Source organism: Salmo salar, chromosome ssa01 (assembly GCF_905237065.1).
Source record: "Salmo salar chromosome ssa01, Ssal_v3.1, whole genome shotgun sequence".
Classification (NCBI taxonomy): Eukaryota; Metazoa; Chordata; class Actinopteri; order Salmoniformes; family Salmonidae; genus Salmo; species Salmo salar.
Window position 1 is genome coordinate 118,451,628 of NC_059442.1, and position 25,250 is coordinate 118,476,877.

General features: G+C 44.9%; 1 protein-coding gene across 1 annotated transcript in view; it reads left to right on the top strand.

Moving 5' to 3' along the window:
- Positions 1 to 25,250, top strand: part of ryr2a (ryanodine receptor 2a (cardiac)) — an 812,428-nt gene that overhangs the window by 381,394 nt on the left and 405,784 nt on the right. Inside the window, exons 17-23 of the mRNA XM_045687844.1 lie at positions 4,383 to 4,501; positions 7,155 to 7,288; positions 10,344 to 10,585; positions 15,087 to 15,279; positions 18,405 to 18,621; positions 18,868 to 18,972; positions 21,745 to 21,848. Of these exons, the coding sequence (XP_045543800.1) occupies positions 4,383 to 4,501; positions 7,155 to 7,288; positions 10,344 to 10,585; positions 15,087 to 15,279; positions 18,405 to 18,621; positions 18,868 to 18,972; positions 21,745 to 21,848 (1,114 nt within the window). The remainder of the gene's footprint in view (positions 1 to 4,382; positions 4,502 to 7,154; positions 7,289 to 10,343; positions 10,586 to 15,086; positions 15,280 to 18,404; positions 18,622 to 18,867; positions 18,973 to 21,744; positions 21,849 to 25,250) is intronic.

Sequence of the window (25,250 nt, forward strand, 5' to 3'; positions counted from 1 at the left end):
CACCAGCTACTACCAGCAGTACTACACCTGCTGCTACCAGAAGTTCTACACCTGCTACTACCAGCAGTAATACACCTGCTACTACCAGCAGTACTACACCTGCTACTACCAGCAGTACTACACCTGCTACCACCAGCAGTACTACACCTGCTACCACCAGCAGTACTACACCTGCTACCACCAGCAGTACTACACCTGCTACCACCAACAGTACTACACCTGGGAAAGCACCGAACAACAGACCGGGACGTTGAACCATCGAAGAGGTGCTAAATATGATGAGAACTACATTGATTTGTGGTTCACTTATACTGGGAGTTGTGCCTTTCCTCAGGCACAGTGTGTTATATGTGCAAAAGTACTATCTCACAACTGAATGAAACCTTCATTCTGGCGCAGACATTTAGAAACTTAACATGCCAATTTGAAAAATAAGCCACGGGAGTTTTTTGAGTGAGAATTAAGACATCTTTTGAGTAGTAAGCATGTCCAATCAATTGAATTTACCACAAGTGGACACCAATCAAGTTGTAGAAACATCTCAAGGATGATCAATGGAAACAGGATGCACCTGAGCTCAATTTCGAGTCTCATATTAAATGGTATGACTACTTATGTAAATAAGGTATTTGTGTTTTCAATTTTAATAAATTAGCAAAAATGTCTAAAATCCTGTTTTTGCTTTGTCATTATAGGGTGTATTGTGTGTAGATTGCTTGAGGAACATTTTTTATTTAATACATTTCAGAATAAGGCTGTAACGTAAACAAAATGTAGAAATAGTCAAGGGGTCCGAGTACTTTCCGAATGGACTAAATATAAATCTAGAACAAGATGATCTTTTCTGGATGCAATTTGAATGGAGTTGATGGAGAGGGAGCAAGACAGCGAGAGAGGGCAAGACAGCGAGAGAGGGAGCAAGACGGCGAGAGAGGGAGCAAGACGGCGAGAGAGGGAGCAAGACAGCGAGAGAGGGCAAGACAGCGAGAGAAGGAGCAAGACAGCGAGAGAAGGAGCAAGACAGCGAGAGAGGGCAAGACAGCGAGAGAGGGCAAGACAGCGAGAGAGGGAGCAAGACAGCGAGAGAGGGCAAGACAGCGAGAGAGGGAGCAAGACAGCGAGAGAGGGAGCAAGACAGCGAGAGAGGGCAAGACAGCGAGAGAGGGAGCAAGACAGTGAGAGAGGGAGCAAGACAGCGAGAGAGGGCAAGACAGCGAGAGAGGGAGCAAGACAGCGAGAGAGGGAGCAAGACAGCGAGAAAGGGCAAGACAGCGAGAGAGTGCACGCACGTGCACTGATTTAAAGCAACGATATTCAAGTGATAGGCATTTTTAAAACTCTGCAGCTGCAATATAAAACATATATAATCTTTACAATGAAAAAATAAGGTGACCCCAAAAAAACAGATAGAGATGGTAAATTAGACATTCAGTCTTTATATTACTGTAGTATAGACTAACCAGATAGAGATGGTAAATTAGAGGTACATTCAGTCTTTATATTACTGTAGTATAGACTAGCCAGATAGAGATGGTACATTCAGTCTTTATATTACTGTAGTATAGACTAACCAGATAGAGATGGTAAATTAGAGGTACATTCAGTCTTTATATTACTGTAGTATAGACTAACCAGATAGAGATGGTATATTATACCCACAGTTGGTCTTTATATTACTGTTCCTTTGACCAGGGTTTCGTAAACGTTTGGTTTTTACCCACTAGCACTACACAGCTGATTCAAGTAATCAAAGCTTGGTGATGAGTTGGTTATTGGAATCAGCTGTGTAGTGCTGGAGCAAAATCCCAAACGAGCTCCCAGGCGGGGACTCCAGGACTGAGTTTGGCAAACCCTGGACTAGACTATGCTGCAGCAAATGCAAATCCTACCTGTCACAAAAACAGTTACCATCATGAGACGATAGATCTACATGCATTGTGAACTGCGCTCCACACTGAGATGGGCTGTCTGTCCCTCCACACTGAGATGGGCTGTCTGTCCCTCTACCCTGAGATGGGCTGTCTGTCCCTCCACCCTGAGATGGGCCGTCTGTCCCTCCACCCTGAGATGGGCTGTCTGTCCCTCCACCCTGAGATGGGCCGTCTGTCCCTCCACCCTGAGATGGGCCATCTGTCCCTCCACCCTGAGATGGGCTGTCTGTCCCTCCACCCTGAGATGGGCTGTCTGTCCCTCCACCCTGAGATGGGCTGTCTGTCCCTCCACCCTGAGATGGGCTGTCTGTCCCTCCACCCTGAGATGGGCTGTCTGTCCCCACCCTGAGAGGGGCCGTCTGTCCCCCACCCTGAGATGGGCTGTCTGTCCCCACCCTGAGATGGGCCGTCTGTCCCCACCCTGAGATGGGCCGTCTGTCCCTCCTCCCTGAGATGGGCTGTCTGTCCCTCCACCCTGAGATGGGCTGTCTGTCCCTCCACCCTGATATGGGCTGTCTGTCCCTCCACCCTGAGATGGGCTGTCTGTCCCTCCACCCTGAGATGGGCTGTCTGTCCCTCCACCCTGAGATGGGCTGTCTGTCCCCACCCTGAGATGGGCCGTCTGTCCCCACCCTGAGATGGGCCGTCTGTCCCCACCCTGAGATGGGCCGTCTGTCCCACCACCCTGAAATGCGCTGTCTGTCCCCACCCTGAGATGGGCTGTCTGTCCCTCCACCCTGAGATGCCCTGTCTGTCCCCCACCCTGAGATGGGCTGTCTATCCCTCCACCCTGAGATGGGCTGTCTGTCCCTCCACCCTGAGATGGGCTGTCTGTCCCTCCTCCCTGAGATGGGCTGTCTGTCCCTCCACCCTGAGATGGGCTGTCTGTCCCTCCACCCTGAGATGGGCTGTCTGTCCCCCACCCTGAGATGGACTGTCTGTCCCTCCTCCCTGAGATGGGCTGTCTGTCCCTCCACCCTGAGATGGGCTGTCTGTGACTCCACCCTGAGATGAGGCTGCCTGTCCCCACCCTGAGATGGTCTGTCTGTCCCCACCCTGAGCGTTGATGATTCATCATGCAGCAGCTGTTGATTTAGACATTATACATAATTTAACAGTTCCATTTCACGCCTTGCTGTTCACATAAATAATGTATTATAATTTACCGATTTCTCGCAATTATTTATCACGGGAAAAGGGAGAGGTTTTGGTCGGTACATCCTAATGAATCTCAGTAACCTGGTTCCCGCCATTCAACCCTAGGATGGTCGTTACACAGGGGAGGCCGACTGATAGCTGGTGATACACTGCAAAAAAGTAAAATCTAATAATGTCTTATAATAAGAATTCATTTAAAATATGTTTTATTTTCTTGTTTTTTCGTACCAAGTTTGGCAGATAATTTTGCTTATTTTAACCTAAAAAAAATGGTTGTCTTAAGGTAAAATATCTAGAAATAAGATAAATTACTTGAATTAAGCCTTTAGGTAAAAAACAGCTGATTATCTGCCAATAGATAGAGCCGGAGGTTCTGCACTGTGTCCTGGTGGAATAACTGTGATGTTGTTTATAACTCGTCTGGCATTCAGGAATCCTGTTTGTTGGTGTTTATAACTCGTCTGGCATTCAGGAATCCTGTTTGTTGGTGTTTATAACTTTTCTGGCATTCAGAGATCCTGTTTGTTGGTGTTTATAACTCGTCTGGAATTCAGGGATCCTGATTGTTGGTGTTGGTGTTTATAACTCGTCTGGCATTCAGAGATCCTGTTTGTTGGTGTTTATAACTCGTCTGGCATTCAGGAATCCTGTTTGTTGGTGTTTATAACTTGTCTGGCATTCAGAGATCCTGTTTGTTGGTGTTTATAACTCGTCTGGAATTCAGGGATCCTGTTTGTTGGTGTTGGTGTTTATAACTCGTCTGGCATTCAGAGATCCTGTTTGTTGGTGTTTATAACTCGTCTGGCATTCAGGAATCCTGTTTGTTGGTGTTTATAACTTGTCTGGAATTCAGGGATCCTGTTTGTTGGTGTTGGTGTTTATAACTCGTCTGGCATTCAGAGATCCTGTTTGTTGGTGTTTATAACTCGTCTGGCATTCAGGAATTCTGTTTGTTGGTGTTTATAACTCGTCTGGCATTCAGGGATCCTGTTTGTTGGTGTTTATAACTCGTCTGGCATTCAGAGATCCTGTTTGTTGGTGTTTATAACTCTTCTGGCATTCAGGAATCCTGTTTGTTGGTGTTTATAACTCGTCTGGAATTCAGGGATCCTGTTTGTTGGTGTTTATAACTCGTTTGTTGAGGTTTTGTAATTCCGTTCTCCATATGCCCTGGAGGTCCTTCACTGTGTCCTGGTGAAGAGTCCTGAAGCTCTCATCTTCATCATCAAGGGTTAGTTAGTTTAGGTTAGTAGGGTGTTGGTGTGATACTAACTTTGTGCTTGTTGTGTTCAGGTATCTTGGAGGTGCTTCACTGTGTCCTGGTGGAGAGTCCTGAAGCTCTGAACATCATCAAGGAGGGACACATCAAGTCAATCATCTCTCTGCTAGACAAACATGGACGAAACCACAAGGTGGGTAGAGGAGACCACCTACCTATAAACCCTGTATTATAGATAACCACTAGGTGGGTAGAGACCACCTACCTATAAACCATGTATTATAGATAACCACAAGGTGGGTAGAGGAGACCTCCTACCTATAAACCATGTATTATAGATAACCACAAGGTGGGTAGAGGAGACCTCCTACCTATAAACCATGTATTATAGATAACCACTAGGTGGGTAGAGACCACCTACCTATAAACCATGTATTATAGATAACCACAAGGTGGGTAGAGGAGAATACCTACCTATAAACCAGGTATTATAGATAACCACAAGGTGGGTAGAGACCTCCTACCTATAAACCATGTATTATAGATAACCACAAGGTGGGTAGAGACTACCTACCTATAAATAGGTATTATAGATAACCACAAGGTGGGTAGAGGAGACCACCTACCTATAAACCAGGTATTATAGATAACCACAAGGTAGGTAGAGGAGAATACCTACCTATAAACCAGGTATTATAGATAACCACAAGGTGGGTAGAGACCACCTACCTATAAACCATGTATTATAGATAACCACAAGGTGGGTAGAGGAGAATACCTACCTATAAACCAGGTATTATAGATAATCACAAGGTGGGTAGAGACCACCTACCTATAAACCATGTATTATAGATAACCACAAGGTGGGTAGAGGAGACCACTTACCTATAAACCATGTATTATAGATAACCACAAGGTGGGTAGAGACCACCTACCTATAAACCATGTATTATAGATAACCACAAGGTGGGTAGAGACCACCTACCTATAAACCAGGTATTATAGATAACCACAAGGTGGGTAGAGGAGAATACCTACCTATAAACCAGGTATTATAGATAACCACAAGGTGGGTAGAGACTACCTACCTATAAACCATGTATTATAGATAACCACAAGGTTGGTAGAGACCTCCTACCTATAAACCAGGTATTATAGATAACCACAAGGTTGGTAGAGACCTCCTACCTATAAACCATGTATTATAGATAACCACAAGGTGGGTAGAGACCACCTACCTATAAACCATGTATTATAGATAACCACAAGGTGGGTAGAGGAGACCACTTACCTATAAGCCATGTATTATAGATAACCACAAGGTGGGTAGAGACCACCTACCTATAAACCATGTATTATATATAACCACAAGGTGGGTAGAGGAGAATACCTACCTATAAACCAGGTATTATAGATAACCACAAGGTGGGTAGAGACCACCTACCTATAAACCATGTATTATAGATAACCACAAGGTGGGTAGAGGAGACCTCCTACCTATAAACCAGGTATTATAGATAACCACAAGGTGGGTAGAGACCTCCTACCTATAAACCATGTATTATAGATAACCACAAGGTGGGTAGAGACCACCTACCTATAAACCATGTATTATAGATAACCACAAGGTGGGTAGAGGAGACCACTTACCTATAAACCATGTATTATAGATAACCACAAGGTGGGTAGAGGAGAATACCTACCTATAAACCATGTATTATAGATAACCACAAGGTGGGTAGAGACTACCTACCTATAAACCATGTATTATAGATAACCACAAGGTGGGTAGAGACCACCTACCTATTTAACAGAGATTATATATAGAATGGATGATCTCCTAGCTGGGTGGTGGACCTACCTATTTAACAGAGATTATATATAGAATGGATTATCTCCTTGCTGGGTGGTGGACCTACCTATTTAACAGAGATTATATACAGAATGGATGATCTCCTAGCTGGGTGGTGAACCTACCTATTTTAACAGAGATTATATACAGAATGGATGATCTCCTAGCTGGGTGGTGGACCTACCTATTTAACAGAGATTATATACAGAATGGATGATCTCCTAGCTGGGTGGTGGACCTACCTATTTAACAGAGATTATATATAGAATGGATGATCTCCTAGCTGGGTGGTGGACCTACCTATTTAACAGAGATTATATATAGAATGGACTATGAATTGTTTATTCACTTTTTCTTTACAGTGAATTGTGATGATACATTTGTTAGCGACACGTTGCACCAGTGGATCGGCTCTACCGTTCCACTCTTTCACGATATTTCATTTAACGTTTCAATATTTCAGAGTACATATGTCTTGTTATTGATTTTTAGAAGAGGTATTAGTTTTGGAAATGTTTCATTTTGCAGCTGATGAGTTGAGAATTGAAGCAAATCAATATAACAATATAACTACTAGCTGTATATCACAGATTTTCACGCGATACACGGCGAACAACTTAAGCGCTCAATAACTTTAATAACTTTAATGTTCCCCTTGTTTTTACATGATTAGCTAATGGACCAACATTACTGAAAGGCTTGGTCATGTTGCCACATCTAAATGATTGAAATGTCCTGTACTTTCTCTCCAGTGAGTCGTGTCGGGTGAGCCTTAAGTAGAAAGCCCTGTCGTTCCATTTTGACAATAGCATAGCCATTTTACCACTCTGTAGATGTTTTATCTCCGCTGTCAACAACATCAAGTTAAGTTGCAGATTAGGCAATAATGTAGTCTACACTCTGAATGCATGTTAACAACAATTTAGTTTGTTGGGTGCGGTTCCGACCAGCATCTGATCTGTATCATGGTCTATTCTATATGTTAACCCTACAGGTTCTGGACGTGCTCTGTTCTCTGTGTGTCTGTCATGGCGTGGCGGTGCGTTCCAACCAGCACCTGATCTGTGACAACCTGCTACCTGGCAGAGACCTGCTGCTACAGACACGACTTGTCAACCATGTCAGCAGGTACAGCCTTCCTCCTCCCCTGACACTAACCCTAACCCTAACCCAAACCCTAACCCAAACCCAAACCCTAACCCTAACCTACCCTAACCCTAACCCAGACCCTAACCCTAACCTACCCTAACCCTAACCCTAACCCTCCCCTAACCCAAACCCAAACCCAAACCCTAACCCTAACCCTCCCCTAACCCTAACCCTGACCCTGACCCTAACCCTAACCCTAACCCTCCCCAAACCCTAACCCTGACCCTAACCCAATCCCTAACCCTAACCCTGACCCAAACCCTAACCCTGACACTAACCCTAACCCTAACCCAAACCCTAACCTACCCTAACCCTAACCCTGACACTAACCCTAACCCTGACCCTAACCCTAACCCAAACCCTAACCTACCCTAACCCAAACCCTGACCCTAACCCTAACCCTCCCCTAACCCTAACCCTGACCCTAACCCTCCCCAAACCCTAACCATGACCCTAACCCTAACCCAAACCCTAACCCTAACCCTCCCCTAACCCTGACCTACCCTAACCCTGACCAAACCCTAACCCTGACCTACCCTAACCCTAACCTACCCAAACCCTGACCCTAACCCAAACCCTGACCCTAACCCTAACCCTCCCCTAACCCAAACCCTGACCCTAACCCTAACCCTCCCCTAACCCTCCCCAAACCCTAACCCTGACCCAAACCCTGACCCTAACCCTCCCCTAACCCTAACCCTGACCTACCCAAACCCAAACCCCAACCCTGACCCAAACCCTAACCCTGACCTACCCTAACCCTGACCCTGACCCTAACCCTAACCCTGACCCTGACCTACCCTAACCCAAACCCTAACCCTAACCCTAACCCAAACCCTAAACCTAACCCTAACCCTAACCCTAACCTACCCTAACCCAAACCCTAACCCAAACCCTAACCCTAACCCTGACCTTAACCCTGACCTTAACCCAAACCCTAACCCTGACCCTGACCCTAACCCTAACCCTGCTACCTGGCAGAGACCTGCTGCTGCAGACGTAACTTGTCAACCATGTCAGCAGGTACAGTAGTTAGAAACTCGACCTGCTCCACTACAGCCCCCACTACAGCCCTTTACTCAGTACTTTGTTGAAGAACCTTTGGCACCTCGAGTCTTCTTGGGTAGGACACTACACACCTGTACTTGGGGAGTTTCTCCCATTTCTTCTCTGCAGATCCTCTCAAGCTCTGTCAGGTTGGATGGGGAGTGTCACTGCACAGCTATTTTCAGGTCTCTCCAGAGTTGTTCAATCGGGTTCAAGTCCGGGCTCTGGCTGGGCCACTCAAGGACATTCAGAGACTTGTCCCGAAGCCACTCCTGCGTTGTCTTGGCTGTGTGCTTAGGGTTGTTGTCCTGTTGGAAGGTGAATCTTTGCCCCAGTCTGAGGTCTTGAGCGCTCTGGAGCAGGTTTTCATCAAGGATCTCTCTGTAATTTGCTCCGTTCATCTTTCCCTCGATCCTGACTAGTCTCCCAGTCCCTACCACTGAAAAACATCCCCACAGCATGATCCTGCCACCACAATGCTTCACTGTAGCCAGGTTTCCTCCTGACGTGATGCTTGGCATTCAGGCCAAAGAGTTCAATCTTGGTTTCATCAGACCACACCTTTAGGTTTCAAATCAACCCTGTGGGAGCATTCAACAGTCTGCCAGTATCTAACTTCAAATCAACCCTGTGGGAGCATTCAGCAGTCTGCCAGTATCTAACTTAAAGTCCATTTTTATTTGTCATATACACATGGTTAGCAGATGTTATTGCGAGTGTAGCGAAATGCTTGTGCTTCTAGTTCCGACAATGCAGTAATATCTAACAAGTAATCTAACAATTCCCCAATAACTACCTAATACACACAAATCTAAAGGGGTGAATGAGAATATGTACATATAAGTATATGGATGAGCGATGGCCGAGCAGCATAGGCAAGGTGCAGTAGATGGTATAAAATACAGCATATACATGTGATATGACTAATGTAAGAAATGTAAACATTATTAAAGTGGCATTATTAAAGTGGCATTATTTAGAGTGACTAGTGATCCATTTATTAAAGTGGCCAGTGATTGGGTCTCAATGTAGGCAACAGCCTCTCTGAGTTAGTGATTGCTGTTTAGATAGAAACTGTTTTTCAGTCTCTCTGTGCCAACTTTGATGCACCTGTTCTGACCTCGCCTTCTGGATGATAGCGGTGTGAACAGGCAGTGGCTCGGGTGGTTGTTGTCCTTGATGATCTTTTTGGCCTTCCTGTGACATCGGGTGCTGTAGGTGTCCAGGAGGGCAGGTAGTTTGACCCCAGTGCAGATTGCACCACCCTCTGGAGAGCCTTGTGGTTGTGGGTGGAGCAGTTGCCGTACCAGGCGGTGATACAGCCCGACAGGATGCTCTCAATTTGTGCACCTGTAAAGGGTTTTTGGAGACAAGCCAAGTTTCTTCAGCCTCCTGAGGTTGAAGAGGCACTGTTGCATCTTCTTCACCACACTGTCTGTGTGGGTGGACCATTTCAGTTTGTCTGTGATGTGTACGCCGAGGAACTTAAAACTTTCCACCTCCACTGCTGTCCCTTCAATGTTGATAGGGGGATGCTGCCTCTGCTGTTTCCTGAAGTCCACGATCATCTCCTTTGTTTTGTTGACGTTGAGTGAGAGGTTGTTTTCCTGGCACCACTCTCCCAGGGCCCTCACCTCCTCCCTGTAAGCTGTCTCGTCGTTGTTGGTAATCAAGCCCACTAATGTTGTGTCGTCTGCAAACTTGATGATTGAGTTGGAGGCGTGCATGGCCACGCAGTCGTGGGTGAACACTGAGTACTGTAGGGGGCTGAGCACGCACCCTTGTGGGGCCCCAGTGTTGAGGGTCAGCGAAGTGGAGATGTTGTTTCCTACCTTCACCACTTGGGGGCGGCCTGTGGAAGCATTCAACAGTCTGCCAGTATCTAACTCAGTCAACCCTCTGGGAGAATTCAACAGCGTTCAACATTGTTCCACTATTGAACTTTAACCTCCATTAACCCCTTGTTCTCCTTCTTCCCACATGGCAGCATGAGGCCTAACATCTTCCTGGGTGTGAGTGAAGGCTCCGCCCAGTACAGGAAGTGGTATTACGAGCTGATGGTGGACCAGGTGTTACCCTTCGTTACGGCCGAGGCGACACATCTAAGAGTGGGCTGGGCCACCACGGACGGCTACCAACCCTACCCAGGTGGAGGAGAGGGCTGGGGGGGAAACGGGCTCGGTGATGACCTGTACTCCTACGGCTTCGACGGCTTGCACCTGTGGTCAGGTAAGATAGTTACTATATTATATTCACCTGTAGTTAGGTTAGATAGTTACTATATTATATTCACCTGTAGTCAGGTTAGATAGTTACTATTTTATATTCACCTGTAGTCAGGTTAGATAGTTACTATATAATATTCACCTGTAGTCAGGTTAGATAGTTATTATATTATATTCACCTGTAGTCAGGTTAGATAGTTACTATATTATATTCACCTGTAGTCAGGTTAGATAGTCTATTATATTCACCTGTAGTCAGGTTAGATAGTTATTATATTCACCTGTAGTCAGGTTAGATAGTTACTATATTATATTCACCTGTAGTCAGGTTAGATAGCTACTATATTATATTCACCTGTAGTCAGGTTAGATAGTTACTATATTATATTCACCTGTAGTCAGGTTAGATAGTTACTATATTATATTCACCTGTAGTCAGGTTAGATAGTTACTATATTATATTCACCTGTAGTCAGGTTAGATAGTTATTATATTATATTCACCTGTAGTCAGGTTAGATAGCTACTATATTATATTCACCTGTAGTCAGGTTAGATAGTTACTATATTATATTCACCTGTAGTCAGGTTAGATAGTTATTATATTATATTCACCTGTAGTCAGGTTAGATAGCTACTATATTATATTCACCTGTAGTCAGGTTAGATAGTTACTATATTATATTCACCTGTAGTCAGGTTAGATAGTTACTATATTATATTCACCTGTAGTCAGGTTAGATAGTTACTATATTATATTCACCTGTAGTCAGGTTAGATAGTTACTATATTATATTCACCTGTAGTCAGGTTAGAGAGTTATTATATTATATTCACCTGTAGTCAGGTTAGATAGCTACTATATTCTATTCACCTGTAGTCAGGTTAGATAGTTACTATATTATATTCACCTGTAGTCAGGTTAGATAGTTACTATATTATATTCACCTGTAGTCAGGTTAGATAGTTACTATATTATATTCACCTGTAGTCAGGTTAGATAGTTACTATATTATATTCACCTGTAGTCAGGTTAGATAGTTACTATATTATATTCACCTGTAGTCAGGTTAGATAGTTACTATATTATATTCACCTGTAGTCAGGTTAGATAGTCTATTATATTCACCTGTAGTCAGGTTAGATAGCTATTCTAGTCCTCTGATCTAGTGTGATGTGAGTGGGCTACCTAGTTAGAGTTGTGTGGGTAGGGAGGCAGGGGGAGAAGGGTGTAATTGTGTGTGAAAATCGAGCTGATGCGGAGAGGAGTGTTGACAGAGGGGTAATGTTCCCCCAGAGTGCTGTGTGAGGGGTAATTTTCCCCCAGAGTGCTGTGTGAGGGTGTAATGTTCCCCCAGAGTGCTGTGTGAGGGGGTAATGTTCCCCCAGAATGCTGTGTGAGGGGTAATGTTCCCCAAGAATGCTGTGTGAGGGGTAATGTTCCCCTAGAGTGCTGTGTGTGTGGGTAATGTTGCCCCAGAGTGCTGTGTGAGGGTGTAATGTTCCCCCAGAATGCTGTGTGAGGGTGTAATGTTCCCCCAGAATGCTGTGTGACGGGTAATGTTCCCCCTGAGTGCTGTGTGAGGGGTATTGTTCCCCCAGAATGCTGTGTGAGGGGTAATGTTCCCCCTTAATGCTATGTGAGGGGGTAATGTTCCCCCAGAGTGCTGTGTGAGGGGTAATGTTCCCCCAGAGTGCTGTGTGAGGGGTAATGTTCCCCCAGAGTGCTGTGTGACGGGGTAATGTTTCCCCAGAATGCTGTGTGAGGGGTAATGTTCCCCCAGAATGCTGTGTGACGGGTAATGTTCCCCCAGAGTGCTGCGAGAGGGGTAATGTTCCCCCAGAATGATGTGTGAGGGGTAATGTTCCCCCAGAATGCTGTGTGAGGGGTAATGTTCCCCCAGAATGCTGTGTGACGGGTAATGTTCCCCCTGAGTGCTGTGTGAGGGGTATTGTTCCCCCAGAATGCTGTGTGAGGGGTAATGTTCCCCCTTAATGCTGTGTGAGGGGGTAATGTTCCCCCAGAGTACTGTGTGAGGGGTAATGTTCCCCCAGAGTGCTGTGTGAGGGGTAATGTTTCCCCAGAGTGCAGTGTGACGGGGTAATGTTCCCCCAGAATGCTGTGTGACGGGTAATGTTCCCCCAGAGTGCTGTGAGAGGGGTAATGTTCCCCCAGAATGATGTGTGAGGGGTAATGTTCCCCCAGAATGCTGTGTGAGGGCTAATGTTCCCCCAGAATGCTGTGTGACGGGTAATGTTCCCCCAGAGTGTTGTGTGAGGGGGTAATGTTCCCCCAGAGTGCTGTGTGAGGGGGTAATGTTCTCCCAGAGTACTGTGTGATGGGGTAATGTTCCCCAAGAGTACTGTGTGAGGGGGTAATGTTCCCCCAGAGTGCTGTGTGAGGGGTAATTTTCCCCCAGAGTGCTGTGTGAGGGTGTAATGTTCCCCCAGAGTGCTGTTTGAGGGGGTAATGTTCCCCCAGAATGCTGTGTGAGGGGTAATGTTCCCCCAGAATGCTGTGTGAGGGGTAATGTTCCCCTAGAGTGCTGTGTGTGTGGGTAATGTTCCCCCAGAGTGCTGTGTGAGGGTGTAATGTTCCCCAGAATGCTGTGTGAGGGTGTAATGTTCCCCCAGAATGCTGTGTGACGGGTAATGTTCCCCCTGAGTGCTGTGTGAGGGGTATTGTTCCCCCAGAATGCTGTGTGAGTGGTAATGTTCCCCCTTAATGCTGTGTGACGGGTAATGTTCCCCCAGAGTGCTGTGTGAGGGGGTAATGTTCTCCCAGAGTACTGTGTGATGGGGTAATGTTCCCCAAGAGTACTGTGTGAGGAGGTAATGTTCCCCCAGAGTGCTGTGTGAGGAGTAATTTTCCCCCAGAGTGCTGTGAGAGGGTGTAATGTTCCCCCAGAGTGCTGTGTGAGGGGGTAATGTTCCCCCAGAATGCTGTGTGAGGGGTAATGTTCCCCCATAATGTTGTGTGAGGGGTAATGTTCCCCCAGAGTGCTGTGTGTGTGGGTAATGTTCCCCCAGAGTGCTGTGTGAGGGTGTAATGTTCCCCCAGAATGCTGTGTGATGGGTAATGTTCCCCCTGAGTGCTGTGTGAGGGGTATTGTTCCCCCAGAATGCTGTGTGAGGGGTAATGTTCCCCCTTAATGCTGTGTGAGGGGGTAATGTTCCCCCAGAGTGCTGTGTGAGGGATAATGTTCCCCCAGAGTGCTGTGTGAGGGGTAATGTTCCCCCAGAATGCTGTGTGAGGGGTAATGTTCCCCCAGAATGCTGTGTGAGGGGTAATGTTCTCCCAGAGTGCTGTGTGAGGGATAATGTTCCCTCAGAATGCTGTGTGAGGGGTAATGTTCCCCCAGAATGCTGTGTGAGGGGTAATGTTCCCCCAGAATGCTGTGTGAGGGGTAATGTTCCCCCAGAGTGCTGTGTGAGGGGGTAATGTTCCCCCAGAGTGCTGTGTGAGGGGGTAATGTTCCCCCAGAGTGCTGTGTGAGGGGGTAATGTTCCCCCTGAGTGCTGTGTGAGGGATAATGTTCCCTCAGAATGCTGTGTGAGGGGTAATGTTCCCCCAGAATGCTGTGTGAGGGGGTAATGTTCCCCCAGAATGCTGTGTGAGGGGGTAATGTTCCCCCAGAATGCTGTGTGGGGGGGGGTAATGTCTCATGTTGGAGAATTGGAATGTGTGTCACAAATTGCGTCCTATTCCCCACTACTTCTGAAGAGAGCCCTATGGTCTAGTAGTATGCTGCAGTCATGTCTGTCGTGTCCAGACTAGAGCGTAGAGATCCTGTAGGAATAATGCAGAGTGTTTGCTCTCCTGAAAGAGAGGCTGAGGACGTGAATTTTCATGTTTTTGCATCAGGCGAACTGCAGTGTATGAAGCTGTATCAATCCGACACTTCCTGGCATGCTTCCTGCTGGTTATTTCACATCACTGTCCATTTTACTGCAAAGCCAGCAACAAACAAACACACACACACACACACACACACACACACACACACACACACACACACACACACACACACACACACACACACACACACACTCCCTGCTTCTTGACAGGGGTCATCAAATATCAGATCTGACTTTTATTGATGTCCTTCGATATGCAGTGGAATCGTTGGGCTAGTGAAAAGCAATGATGTTGGTTTCCAAGGCAACTCTGTCTGTTACACTGGGTCTGTGTTGTTGTTTAGACAATATGTTCTCTCCTCTCCCCTTCCTCCCTCTCTCCTCTACCCTTCCTCCCTCTCTCCTCTCCTCCACCCCATCTCTCCTCTCCTCTACCCTTCCTCCCTCTCTCTTCTACCCTTCCTTCCTTCCTCCCTCTCTCCTCTACCCTTCCTCACCTCTACCCTTCCTCACCTCTACCCTTCCTTCCTCTCTCTTGTCCCTTTCCTCCCACTGTCCTCTACCCTTCCTCCCTCTGTCCTCTGTCCTCTACCCTCCCTCCCTCCCCCCTCCAACCTCCCTCCTCCTCCCCCCCTCTCTCTCTCTCAGGCTGCATCTCCAGGACAGTGAGCTCACCCAATCAACATCTCCTCCGGGTGGACGACGTGGTCAGCTGTTGTCTGGACCTCAGCGCTCCCAGTATATCCTTCCGTATCAACGGTCAGCCCGTCCAGGGGATGTTCGAGAACTTCAACTCTGACGGACTGTTCTTCCCTGTAGCCAGCTTCTCCGCCGGGGTCAAGTGAGTGCTCCTCAACCAATCAAAATGATCTAGACAAAATCATTGGGTCTTCTCCAATCGTCTCTCTTCTGTCCGTTTTGACCTTGCATACGTGTTTTTTTATTTTAGCAGCCAGTCCTACGTGTAGCTCTCACATGGCCCACCCACGTTCAGTATATTATGCTGAGATGATGCATGGTGGAATTATAACAAGTGGTTGAACCTTGTATTGCTGTTTACAGCGACCTACAGTGGGGTCGTGAAATTATTGACACCCTTTATAAAGATGAGCAAAAAAATAATAATATTCAAATACTGAGGTACATTGTTATCCTCCCAAAAAATGTGATTTGTATTATTGTATACTAATAAAATTGCTCAGAGAAAGAGATTTTGTTTAAGATGAGCAAAAATTACTGAATAAAATAAATTATTCAAATACTGAGGTACATTGTTATCCTCCCAAAAAATGTGATTTGTATTATTGTATACTAATAAAATTGCTCAGAGAAAGAGATTTTGTTTAAGATGAGCAAAAATTACTGAATAAAATAAATTATTCAAATACTGAGGTACATTGTTAACCTCCAAAAAATGTTATTTGTATTATTGTATACTAATACAATTGCTCAGAGAAAGAGATTTTGTTTAAGATGAGCAAAAATTACTGTATAAAATAAATTATTCAAATACTGAGGTACATTGTTATCCTCCAAAAAATGTGATTTGTATTATTGTATACTAATAAAATTGCTCAGAGAAAGAGATTTTGTTTAAAATGAGCAAAAATTACTGTATAAAATAAATTATTGAAATACTGAGGTACATTGTTATCCTCCAAAAAAATTTGATTTGTATTTTTGTATACTAATAAAATTGCTCAGAGAAAGAGATTTTGTTTAAGATGAGCAAAAATTACAGTATAAAATAAATTATTCAAATACTGAGGTACATTGTTATCCTCCAAAAATTTGATTTGTATTATTGTATACTAATGAAATTAGATTTTGTTTTTGTATTACTTATTAAACAAAATGTCTTCCTCTGAGCAATTGTGTTAGTATAAAATAATATAATGTCCCATTGTTTTTATTTTGCATACAATATAGCTCAGTATTTGAATTATACAGTAATTTCTGCTCGTCTTTATCAAAGGGTGTCAATAATTTCGTATAGGCCTATTTCTCACAGGACAATTATTGTTAGATGAAATGTGAAAACATCCTTCTGATAGCCAGTGTTTACCAGCAGACCATCAGAGGGTTAGTACTCTGGAATGGGAAGGTTGATGGTGCACTGTGGGACGATTATGGATCCAGTTCACTGAATGGTCTTTCTCTCCAGCTAATGACGCTATGCCCTAAGAGCTCTATTTAAGAACATAGGCTAACATAGGCTAATGACGTTATGCCCTTAGAGCTCTATTTAAGAACATAGGCTAACATAGGCTAATGACATTATGCCCTTAGAGCTCTATTTAAGAGCATAGGCTACTGACGTTATGCCCTAAGAGCTTTATTTACATAGGCTACTGATGTTATGCCCTTAGAGCTCTATTTAAGAACATAGGCTACTGACGTTATGCCCTTAGAGCTCTATTTAAAGAACATAGGCTAATGACATTATGCCCTTAGAGGTCTATTTAAGAACATAGGCTGATGACGTTATGCCCTTAGAGCTTTATTTAAGAACATAGGCTACTGATGTTATGCCCTTAGAGCTCGATTTAAGAACATAGGCTACTGACGTTATGCCCTTAGAGCTCTATTTAAGAACATAGGCTAACCTAGGCTAATGACGTTATGCCCTAAGAGCTCTATTTAAGAACATAGGCTACTGATGTTATGCCCTAAGAGCTCTATTTAAGAACATAGGCTACTGACGTTATGCTCTATTTAAGAACATAGACTGCTAACGTTATGCCCTAAGAGCTCTATTTAAGAACATAGGCAACTGACGTTATGCCCTAAGAGCTCTATTTAAGCACATAGGCTAATGACGTTATGCCCTAAGAGCTCTATTTAAGAAGATAGGCTACTGACGTTATGCCCTAAGAGCTCTATTTAAGCACATAGGCTAACATAGACTACTGACGTTATGCCCTAAGAGCTCTATTTAAGCACATAGGCTAACATAGGCTAATGACGTTATGCCCTAAGAGCTCTATTTAAGAACAAAGTCTACTAACGTTATGCCCTAAGAGCTCTATTTAAGCACATAGGCTAATGACGTTATGCCCTAAAAGCTCTATTTAAGAACATAGGCTACTGACATTATGTCCTTAGAGCTCTATTTAAGAACATAGGCTAATGACGTTATGCTCTATTTAAGAACATAGGCTGATGATGTTATGCCCTAAAATCTCTATTTAAGGACATAGGCTGCTGACGTTATACCCTTAGAGATCTATTTAAGAACATAGGCTACTGACGTTATACCCTAAGAGCTCTATTTAAGCACATAGGCTACGAAAACACAATGCAATAGCCGGATAGAGGACTACTTGTGTCTTATGTTGAACTATCTTGATCTCTGTCTCCATCTCTCTTGCGAAGTCGATATTTATCTCAATGAGGCAAACCTGAATGAATAAAAGTTAATAAAACACAATGTAGAAAAACTCTTCTTCTTCTTATAATCCTCCTTCTCCTCCTCCTCCTTCTAATCCTTATTTTTCTTCTTCTTCTTCTTCTAATCCTTCTTCTTCTAATACTTCTTCTTCTTCTTCTTCTCCTTATAATCCTTCTCCTTCTTCATCTTCTTCTAATTCTTCTTCTTCTTCTTCTCCTTATAATCCTTCTTCTTCTTCTAATCCTTCTTCTTCTCCTTCTAATACTTCTTCTTCTCCTTATAATCCTTCTTCTTCTCCTTCTTCTAATACTTCTTCTCCTTCTTCTTATAATCCTTCTCCTTTTTCATCTTCTTCCTCTTCTTCTCCTTATAATCCTTCTTCTTCTCCTTCTAATCCTTCTTCTTCTCCTTCTTCTAATCCTCCTTCTCCTTCTTATAATCCTCCTTCTTCTCCTTCTCCTTATAATCCTTCTCCTTCTTCTTCTTCTTATTCTCTTCCTTATAATCCTTCTTCTTCTTCTTCTAATCCTTCTTCTTCTTCTTCTCCTTCTTCTTCTTCTTCTTCTTTCCTCCAGAGTACGTTTCCTGCTGGGTGGTCGTCAAGGAGAGTTTAAGTTCCTGCCCCCGCCGGGCTACGCTCCGTGTTTCGAGGCTGTTCTACCCAGGGAGAAGCTGAGAGTGGAACACAGCCAGGAGTACAAGGAGGACCACAGTGAGACCAGGGATCTCCTGGGGCCCACCATCACCCTGTCCCAGGCTGCCTTCACCCCTACACCTGTTGACACCAGCCAGGTGGGTAAAGAATACCCTTTTACTATACTGTGTCATGGTGGATGTGAACTTTACTTTAACTGGTCAACAACTGACAGGGGTTAAGGTCAATTGACTAGCCTCCCTTGCCTCAATAGTTAGTCCAGATCAACACTAGTTATAACAAAGTGAGGTCCCAGAACAACAACCTCTGTCCCCGTGTACTGTACGGGTAATGCTTCTGGCCAAAGGCATGGACTTCCTGTGTATCTTGTCTTGTGGTTTCAGGTTGTTCTGCCTCCTCACCTGGAGAGAATCAGGGAGAAGCTGGCAGAGAACATCCACGAGCTGTGGGTGATGAACAAGATTGACCTGGGCTGGACCTACGGAGCTGTGAGTACACACGTGCGCGCTCACACAAGCACTCAACGGTCACACGTGCACACTGATGATGCACGGGTCAGCTGTTTGTTCACCCGCACCGCCTGCAAAGGCTAATTAACATCCACAACTGTTTAGAACTGTGTAAAACTTGCTCTAAAACTGCAACAAAAAAAAAGGATATTAACTTTAAAACGTATGTTTTTCTCTCCGCCGTCAAGATGGGAGTCATTACATTTTCTTGCCCGCTTTGTAGGGTGGGGGGGTGGGGTGCCAAATCTCGCATATGGCCCCCAAAAGACTAGAGCTGGCCCGGGTCATTACTTACTGCCCTAGAAGACTAAATAAACCCTGACTCACCAGAATGTAATAAATCATAGAACGACATCAGTTGATTTACTCTTTACTCGTTCAGCTCTGCTGCTCTAGAGCAGGGGGGTTAGACTGTAGGGTTACAGGGGGGTTAGACTGTAGGGTTACAGGGGGGTTAGACTGTAGGGTTACAGGCGGGTTAGACTGTAGGGTTACAGGGGGTTAGACTGTAGGGTTACAGGGGGTTAGACTGTAGGGTTACAGGGGGGTTAGACTGTAGGCTTACAGGGGGTTAGACTGTAGGGTTACAGGGGGTTAGACTGTAGGGTTACAGGGGGTTAGACTGTAGGGTTACAGGGGGGTTAGACTGTAGGGTTACAGGGGTTAGACTGTAGGGTTACAGGGGGTTAGACTGTAGGGTTACAGGGGGGTTAGACTGTCGGGTTACAGGGGGTTAGACTGTAGGGTTACAGGGGGTTAGACTGTAGGGTTACAGGGGTTGGACTGTAGGGTTACAGGGGGGTTAGACTGTAGCGTTACAGGGGGTTAGACTGTAGGGTTACAGGGGGGTTAGACTGTAGGGTTACAGGGGGTTAGACTGTAGGGTTACAGGGGGGTTAGACTGTAGGGTTACAGGGGGTTAGACTGTAGGGTTACAGGGGGGTTAGACTGTATTCAACCCTGTTATTGAAGCAGGGCTGTCCACCTCTACCCCTCTCTGTATAATAGACCCTGTTAGTGAAGCAGGTCTGTAAACCTCTACCCCTCTCTGTCTAATAGACCCTGTTAGTGAAGCAGGTCTGTCCACCTCTACCCCTCTCTGTATAATAGACCCTGTTAGTGAAGCAGGTCTGTCCACCTCTACCCCTCTCTGTCTAATAGACCCTGTTAGTGAAGCAGGTCTGTCCACCTCTACCCCTCTCTGTCTAATAGACCCTGTTAGTGAAGCAGGTCTGTCCTCCTCTACCCCTCTCTGTTTAATAAACCCTGTTAGTGAAGCAGGTCTGTCCACCTCTACCCCTCTCTGTCTAATTGACCCTGTTAGTGAAGCAGGTCTGTAAACCTCTACCCCTCTCTGTCTAATAGTCCCTGTTAGTGAAGCAGGTCTGTCCACCTCTACCCCTCTCTGTATAATAGACCCTGTTAGTGAAGCAGGTCTGTCCACCTCTACCCCTCTCTGTCTAATAGACCCTGTTAGTGAAGCAGGTCTGTCTACCTCTACCCCTCTCTGTATAATCGGGGTGGCCGGTAGCCTAGCGGTTAGAGCTTTGGGCCAGTTACTGAAAGGTCACGAGCCGAAAAGGTAAAAAATCAGTCGATGTTGTCTTGAGAAATTCACTTAACCTTAATTGGCTCCAGAGGTGCTGTTGTTCTACTCTACATGTGAAAATTAAACGTTTAATTGTATTTATATTTTTTTGTTAAAACCCGGTCAGTGTTTTTCTCAGGCCTCGGTCACCAGCTATTAGACAGGGCTGGAGCAACGCTGGGTATCCTCTACCGCTTCCAGTCAACATCTCCCCATCGGTTTAGACCTTCCTGCATTATCCCTCCACAAAAACAGAACGAGTTCCTGCATGGGATACTGCCAGTCTCTCAGGGCCTCTGTTAACCCCCAGCAGGTAGTTGAGGATTCAGGTAATGGTGTTGTGTTGCAGGTATGGGACAACAACAGATAATGGTGTTGTGTTGCAGGTACGGGACAACAACAGATAATGGTGTTGTGTTGCAGGTATGGGACAACAACAGATAATGGTGTTGTGTTCCAGGTACGGGACAACAACAGATAATGGTGTTGTGTTCCAGGTATGGGACGATAACACATAATGGTGTTGTGTTCCAGGTATGGGACAACAACAGATAATGGTGTTGTGTTGCAGGTATGGGACAACAACATATAATGCTGTTGTGTTGCAGGTACGGGACAACAACAGATAATGGTGTTTTGTTGCATGTACGGGACGATAACAGATAATGGTGTTGTGTTCCAGGTACGGGATGATAACAGATAATGGTGTTGTGTTGCAGGTACGGGACGATAACAGATAATGGTGTTGTGTTCCAGGTACGGGACGATAACAGATAATGGTGTTGTGTTTCAGGTACGGGACGATAACAGATAATGGTGTGGTGTTGCAGGTACGGGACGATAACAGATAATGGTGTTGTGTTGCAGGTACTGGATGATAACAGATAATGGTGTTGTGTTGCAGGTACGGGACGATAACAGATAATGATGTTGTGTTCCAGGTACGGGACGATAACATATAATGGTGTTGTGTTCCAGGTATGGGACGACAACAGATAATGGTGTTGTGTTGCAGGTACGGGACGATAACAGATAATGGTGTTGTGTTGCAGGTACGGGACGATAACAGATAATGGTGTTGTGTTGCAGGTACGGGACAATAACAGATAATGGTGTTGTGTTCCAGGTATGGGACGATAACAGATAATGGTGTTGTGTTGCAGGTACGGGACGATAACAAGCGGCAGCATCCTTGTCTGGTGGAGTTCTCCAAGCTGCCTGAGCAGGAGAGGAGTTACAACCTACAGATGTCTCTGGAGACTCTCAAGTAAGTTACCACCCTGCATACTATTCCTGCTGGGTACAATCCCTAGTTACCACCCTGCATACTATTCCTGCTGGGTACAATCCCTAGTTACCACCGTACATACTGTTCCTGTTGGGTACAACCCCTACTTACCACCCTACATACTGTTCCTGCTCGGTACAACCCCTATTTACCACCCTACATACTGTTCCTGCTCGGTACAACCCCTAGTTACCACCCTACATACTATTCCTGCTCGGTACGATCCCTTATGGTAATCTAAATGTTAGGTGATTGACTAAGAATACCTTGAAGATCGACGGGTTGGTGATTACCACACGATCAGGCAATAAAAGTTGATTTCCCAGACACAGATTTCACAGACGTACCTTTTCCAGGATTAAAAAGCACTTTCAGTGATCATGTTGTTTAGTGCAGGAATAGGTTGAATCTAGCAAAAGCAGCCCTAAGTGGTATGTGGTTTTGGCATGTGGCCAAAACGACACATAAAAAGGCATGTAATGGAATGGAGGAATGGTCTGATGAATGGATTTCTGTAGAACAAACATACTTTTGAACTATATTGCAGTCATTTTATGATTTTTCAAACATGTCCCAAGTTCTCTTGATCCGTACATCATCACAGAGGGGTTTCGTCTTTGTGTTCGACTCTTACCCATTTCTGTGATCAATTAACCTTTTGACAGGAGAAATGATTTTTCAATACCTGGTTTAGCTCTCCACGAACCGTTAGGCTACTGCTCTCTCAGCAACATACCGCCGCATTTGAATTCCAGGAGTAATTGAAAAACCTGTAGGGACAACTTTTGTTAGTTTTAATTAATTGCATATTTCGAGGAGAGGAGAAGGAGAGAGAGGAAGAGAGAGAGAGAGGTGAAGACCGAGACGGAGTGCCATCTAAATGCAGAAATGAATTCCATGACCTGAATCTCAGACACATGAATGTCCCAAATGGCACCCTATTTCCTATATAGTACACTACTTTATACTACAGCCCTATTCCCTATATAGTGCACTACTTTATACTACAGCCCTATTCCCTATGTAGTGCACTACTTTATACTACAGCCCTATTCCCTATATAGTGCACTACTTTATACTATAGCCCTATTCCCTATATAGTGCACTACTTTACACTACAGCCCTATTCCCTATATAGTACACTACTTTATACTACAGCCCTATTCCCTATATAGTGCACTACTTTATACTACAGCCCTATTCCCTATATAGTGCACTACTTTATACTACAGCCCTATTCCCTATATAGTGCACTACTTTATACTACAGCCCTATTCCCTATATAGTGCACTACTTTATACTACAGCCCTATTCCCTATGTAGTGCACTACTTTATACTACAGCCCTATTCCCTATATAGTGCACTACTTTATACTATAGCCCTATTCCCTATATAGTGCACTACTTTATACTACAGCCCTATTCCCTATATAGTGCACTACTTTATACTATAGCCCTATTCCCTATATAGTGCACTACTTTATACTACAGCCCTATTTCCCTATATAGTACACTACTTTTGACCAGGGCCCATAGGAATTTGGTAAAAAGTAGTGCACTATGTACGGAAAAGGGTCCCATTTGGGATGCAACCACGGCTGGAGAGCGTTTATTTTAATTATACTTAGTGCATTATAATGTAGTGTGTGTGTGTGCTCAATGGCAACATATTCCCTATATCGTGCACTACTTTTAAATCGAGCCCTATGGACCCTGGTCAAAAGTAATGCACTATAAAGGGAATAGAGTTCCATTCAGGACACATCTTGAGACAGGGAGGGACTGGATCAGAACTGCCCACCAGGGTCTTCTTGTTGTAAACTAATAAGTCTTTTAAGTATCCAGTAGTTTTCACAACATGGATTAAACAACTGTATTTCATACTGGACTCTCATGGAGCACGAGCCGTCAGATCAGACAGACCAAGTACTATACACGGAGTGGACAAAACATTAGGAACACCTGCTCTTTCTATGACATAGACTGACCAGGTGAATCCAGGTGAATTCCAGGTGGAAGCTATGATCCCTTATTGATGTCACTTGTTAAATCCACTTCAATCAGTGTAGATGAAGGGGGAGGAGACAGGTTAAAGAAAGATTGAGACATTGATTATGTATTTGTGCCATTCGGAATACAAACTATTTAATTGCCTTTGAACGTGGTGTGGTAGTAAGTGCCAGGCGCACCGGCACTTGTGTCAAGAACTGCAACGCTGCTGGGTTTTTCACCCTCAACAGTTTCCTGCGTGTATCAAGAATGGTCCCTAGAAGGGTAGAATTACTAGCTCACTCTCTCGTTTAGGTCAACCCACTACCGTGCTGCGTTGACTACACCGAATGTCCTATCTTCACTGCTTGTCAGTTGAGAACCGTTTCCGCTCAGCCCAGTCAAAACTGTTCGCTGCTCTGGCACCCCTATGGTGGAACAAGCTCCCTCACGACGCCAGGACAGCGGAGTCAATCACCACCTTCCAGAGACACCTGAAACCCCACCTCTTTAAGGAATAGGACAAAGTAATCCTTCTAACCCCCCCCCCCCTAAAAGATTTAGATGTACTATTGTAAAGTGGTTGTTCCACTGGATATCATAAGGTGAATGCACCAATTTGTAAGTCGCTCTGGATAAGAGTGTCTGCTAAATGACTTAAATGTAAATGTAAAGAACCGTGCTCTTGTTTGTTGCAAGACTAACGAGGCACTAGCTTATCTTTGGCTAACATTGTGCTAAAGATAACACAACAGTGGTACTGTAGGCCTGATCACAGACAACGATGAGACAGCCTATAGGGTGGAGGTCAGAGACCTGGGCGTGTGATGCCAGGACAACAACCTCTCCCTCAACGTGGTCAAGACTAAGGAGATGATTGTGGACTACAGGAAAACGAGGACCGAGCATGCCCCCATTCTCATCGGGGCGGCAGGTAGCCGAGTGGTTAGAGCATTGGACCAGTAACTGAAAGGTTACTGGATTGAATCCCCGAGCTGACAAGGTAAAAATCTGTCGTTCTGCCCCTGAACAAGGTTAAATAAATGTTAAATAAAAAATTGACGGGGAGCAGGTTGAGAGCTTCAAGTTCCTCGGTGTCCACATCACCAACAAACTAGAATGGTCCAAACACACCAAGACAGTCGTAAAGAGGGCACGACAAAACCTATTCCCCCTCAGGAGGCGGAAAATATTTGGCATGGGTCCTCAGATCCTCAAAAGATTCTACAGCTGCACCATCGAGAGCATCCTGGCTGGTTGCATCACCACCTGGTATGGCAACTGCTTGGCTTCTGACTGCAAGGCACTACAGAGGGTAGTGAGTACAGCTCAGTACATCACTGGGGCCAAGCTTCCTGCCATCCAGGACCTCTGCACCAGGCGGTGACAGAG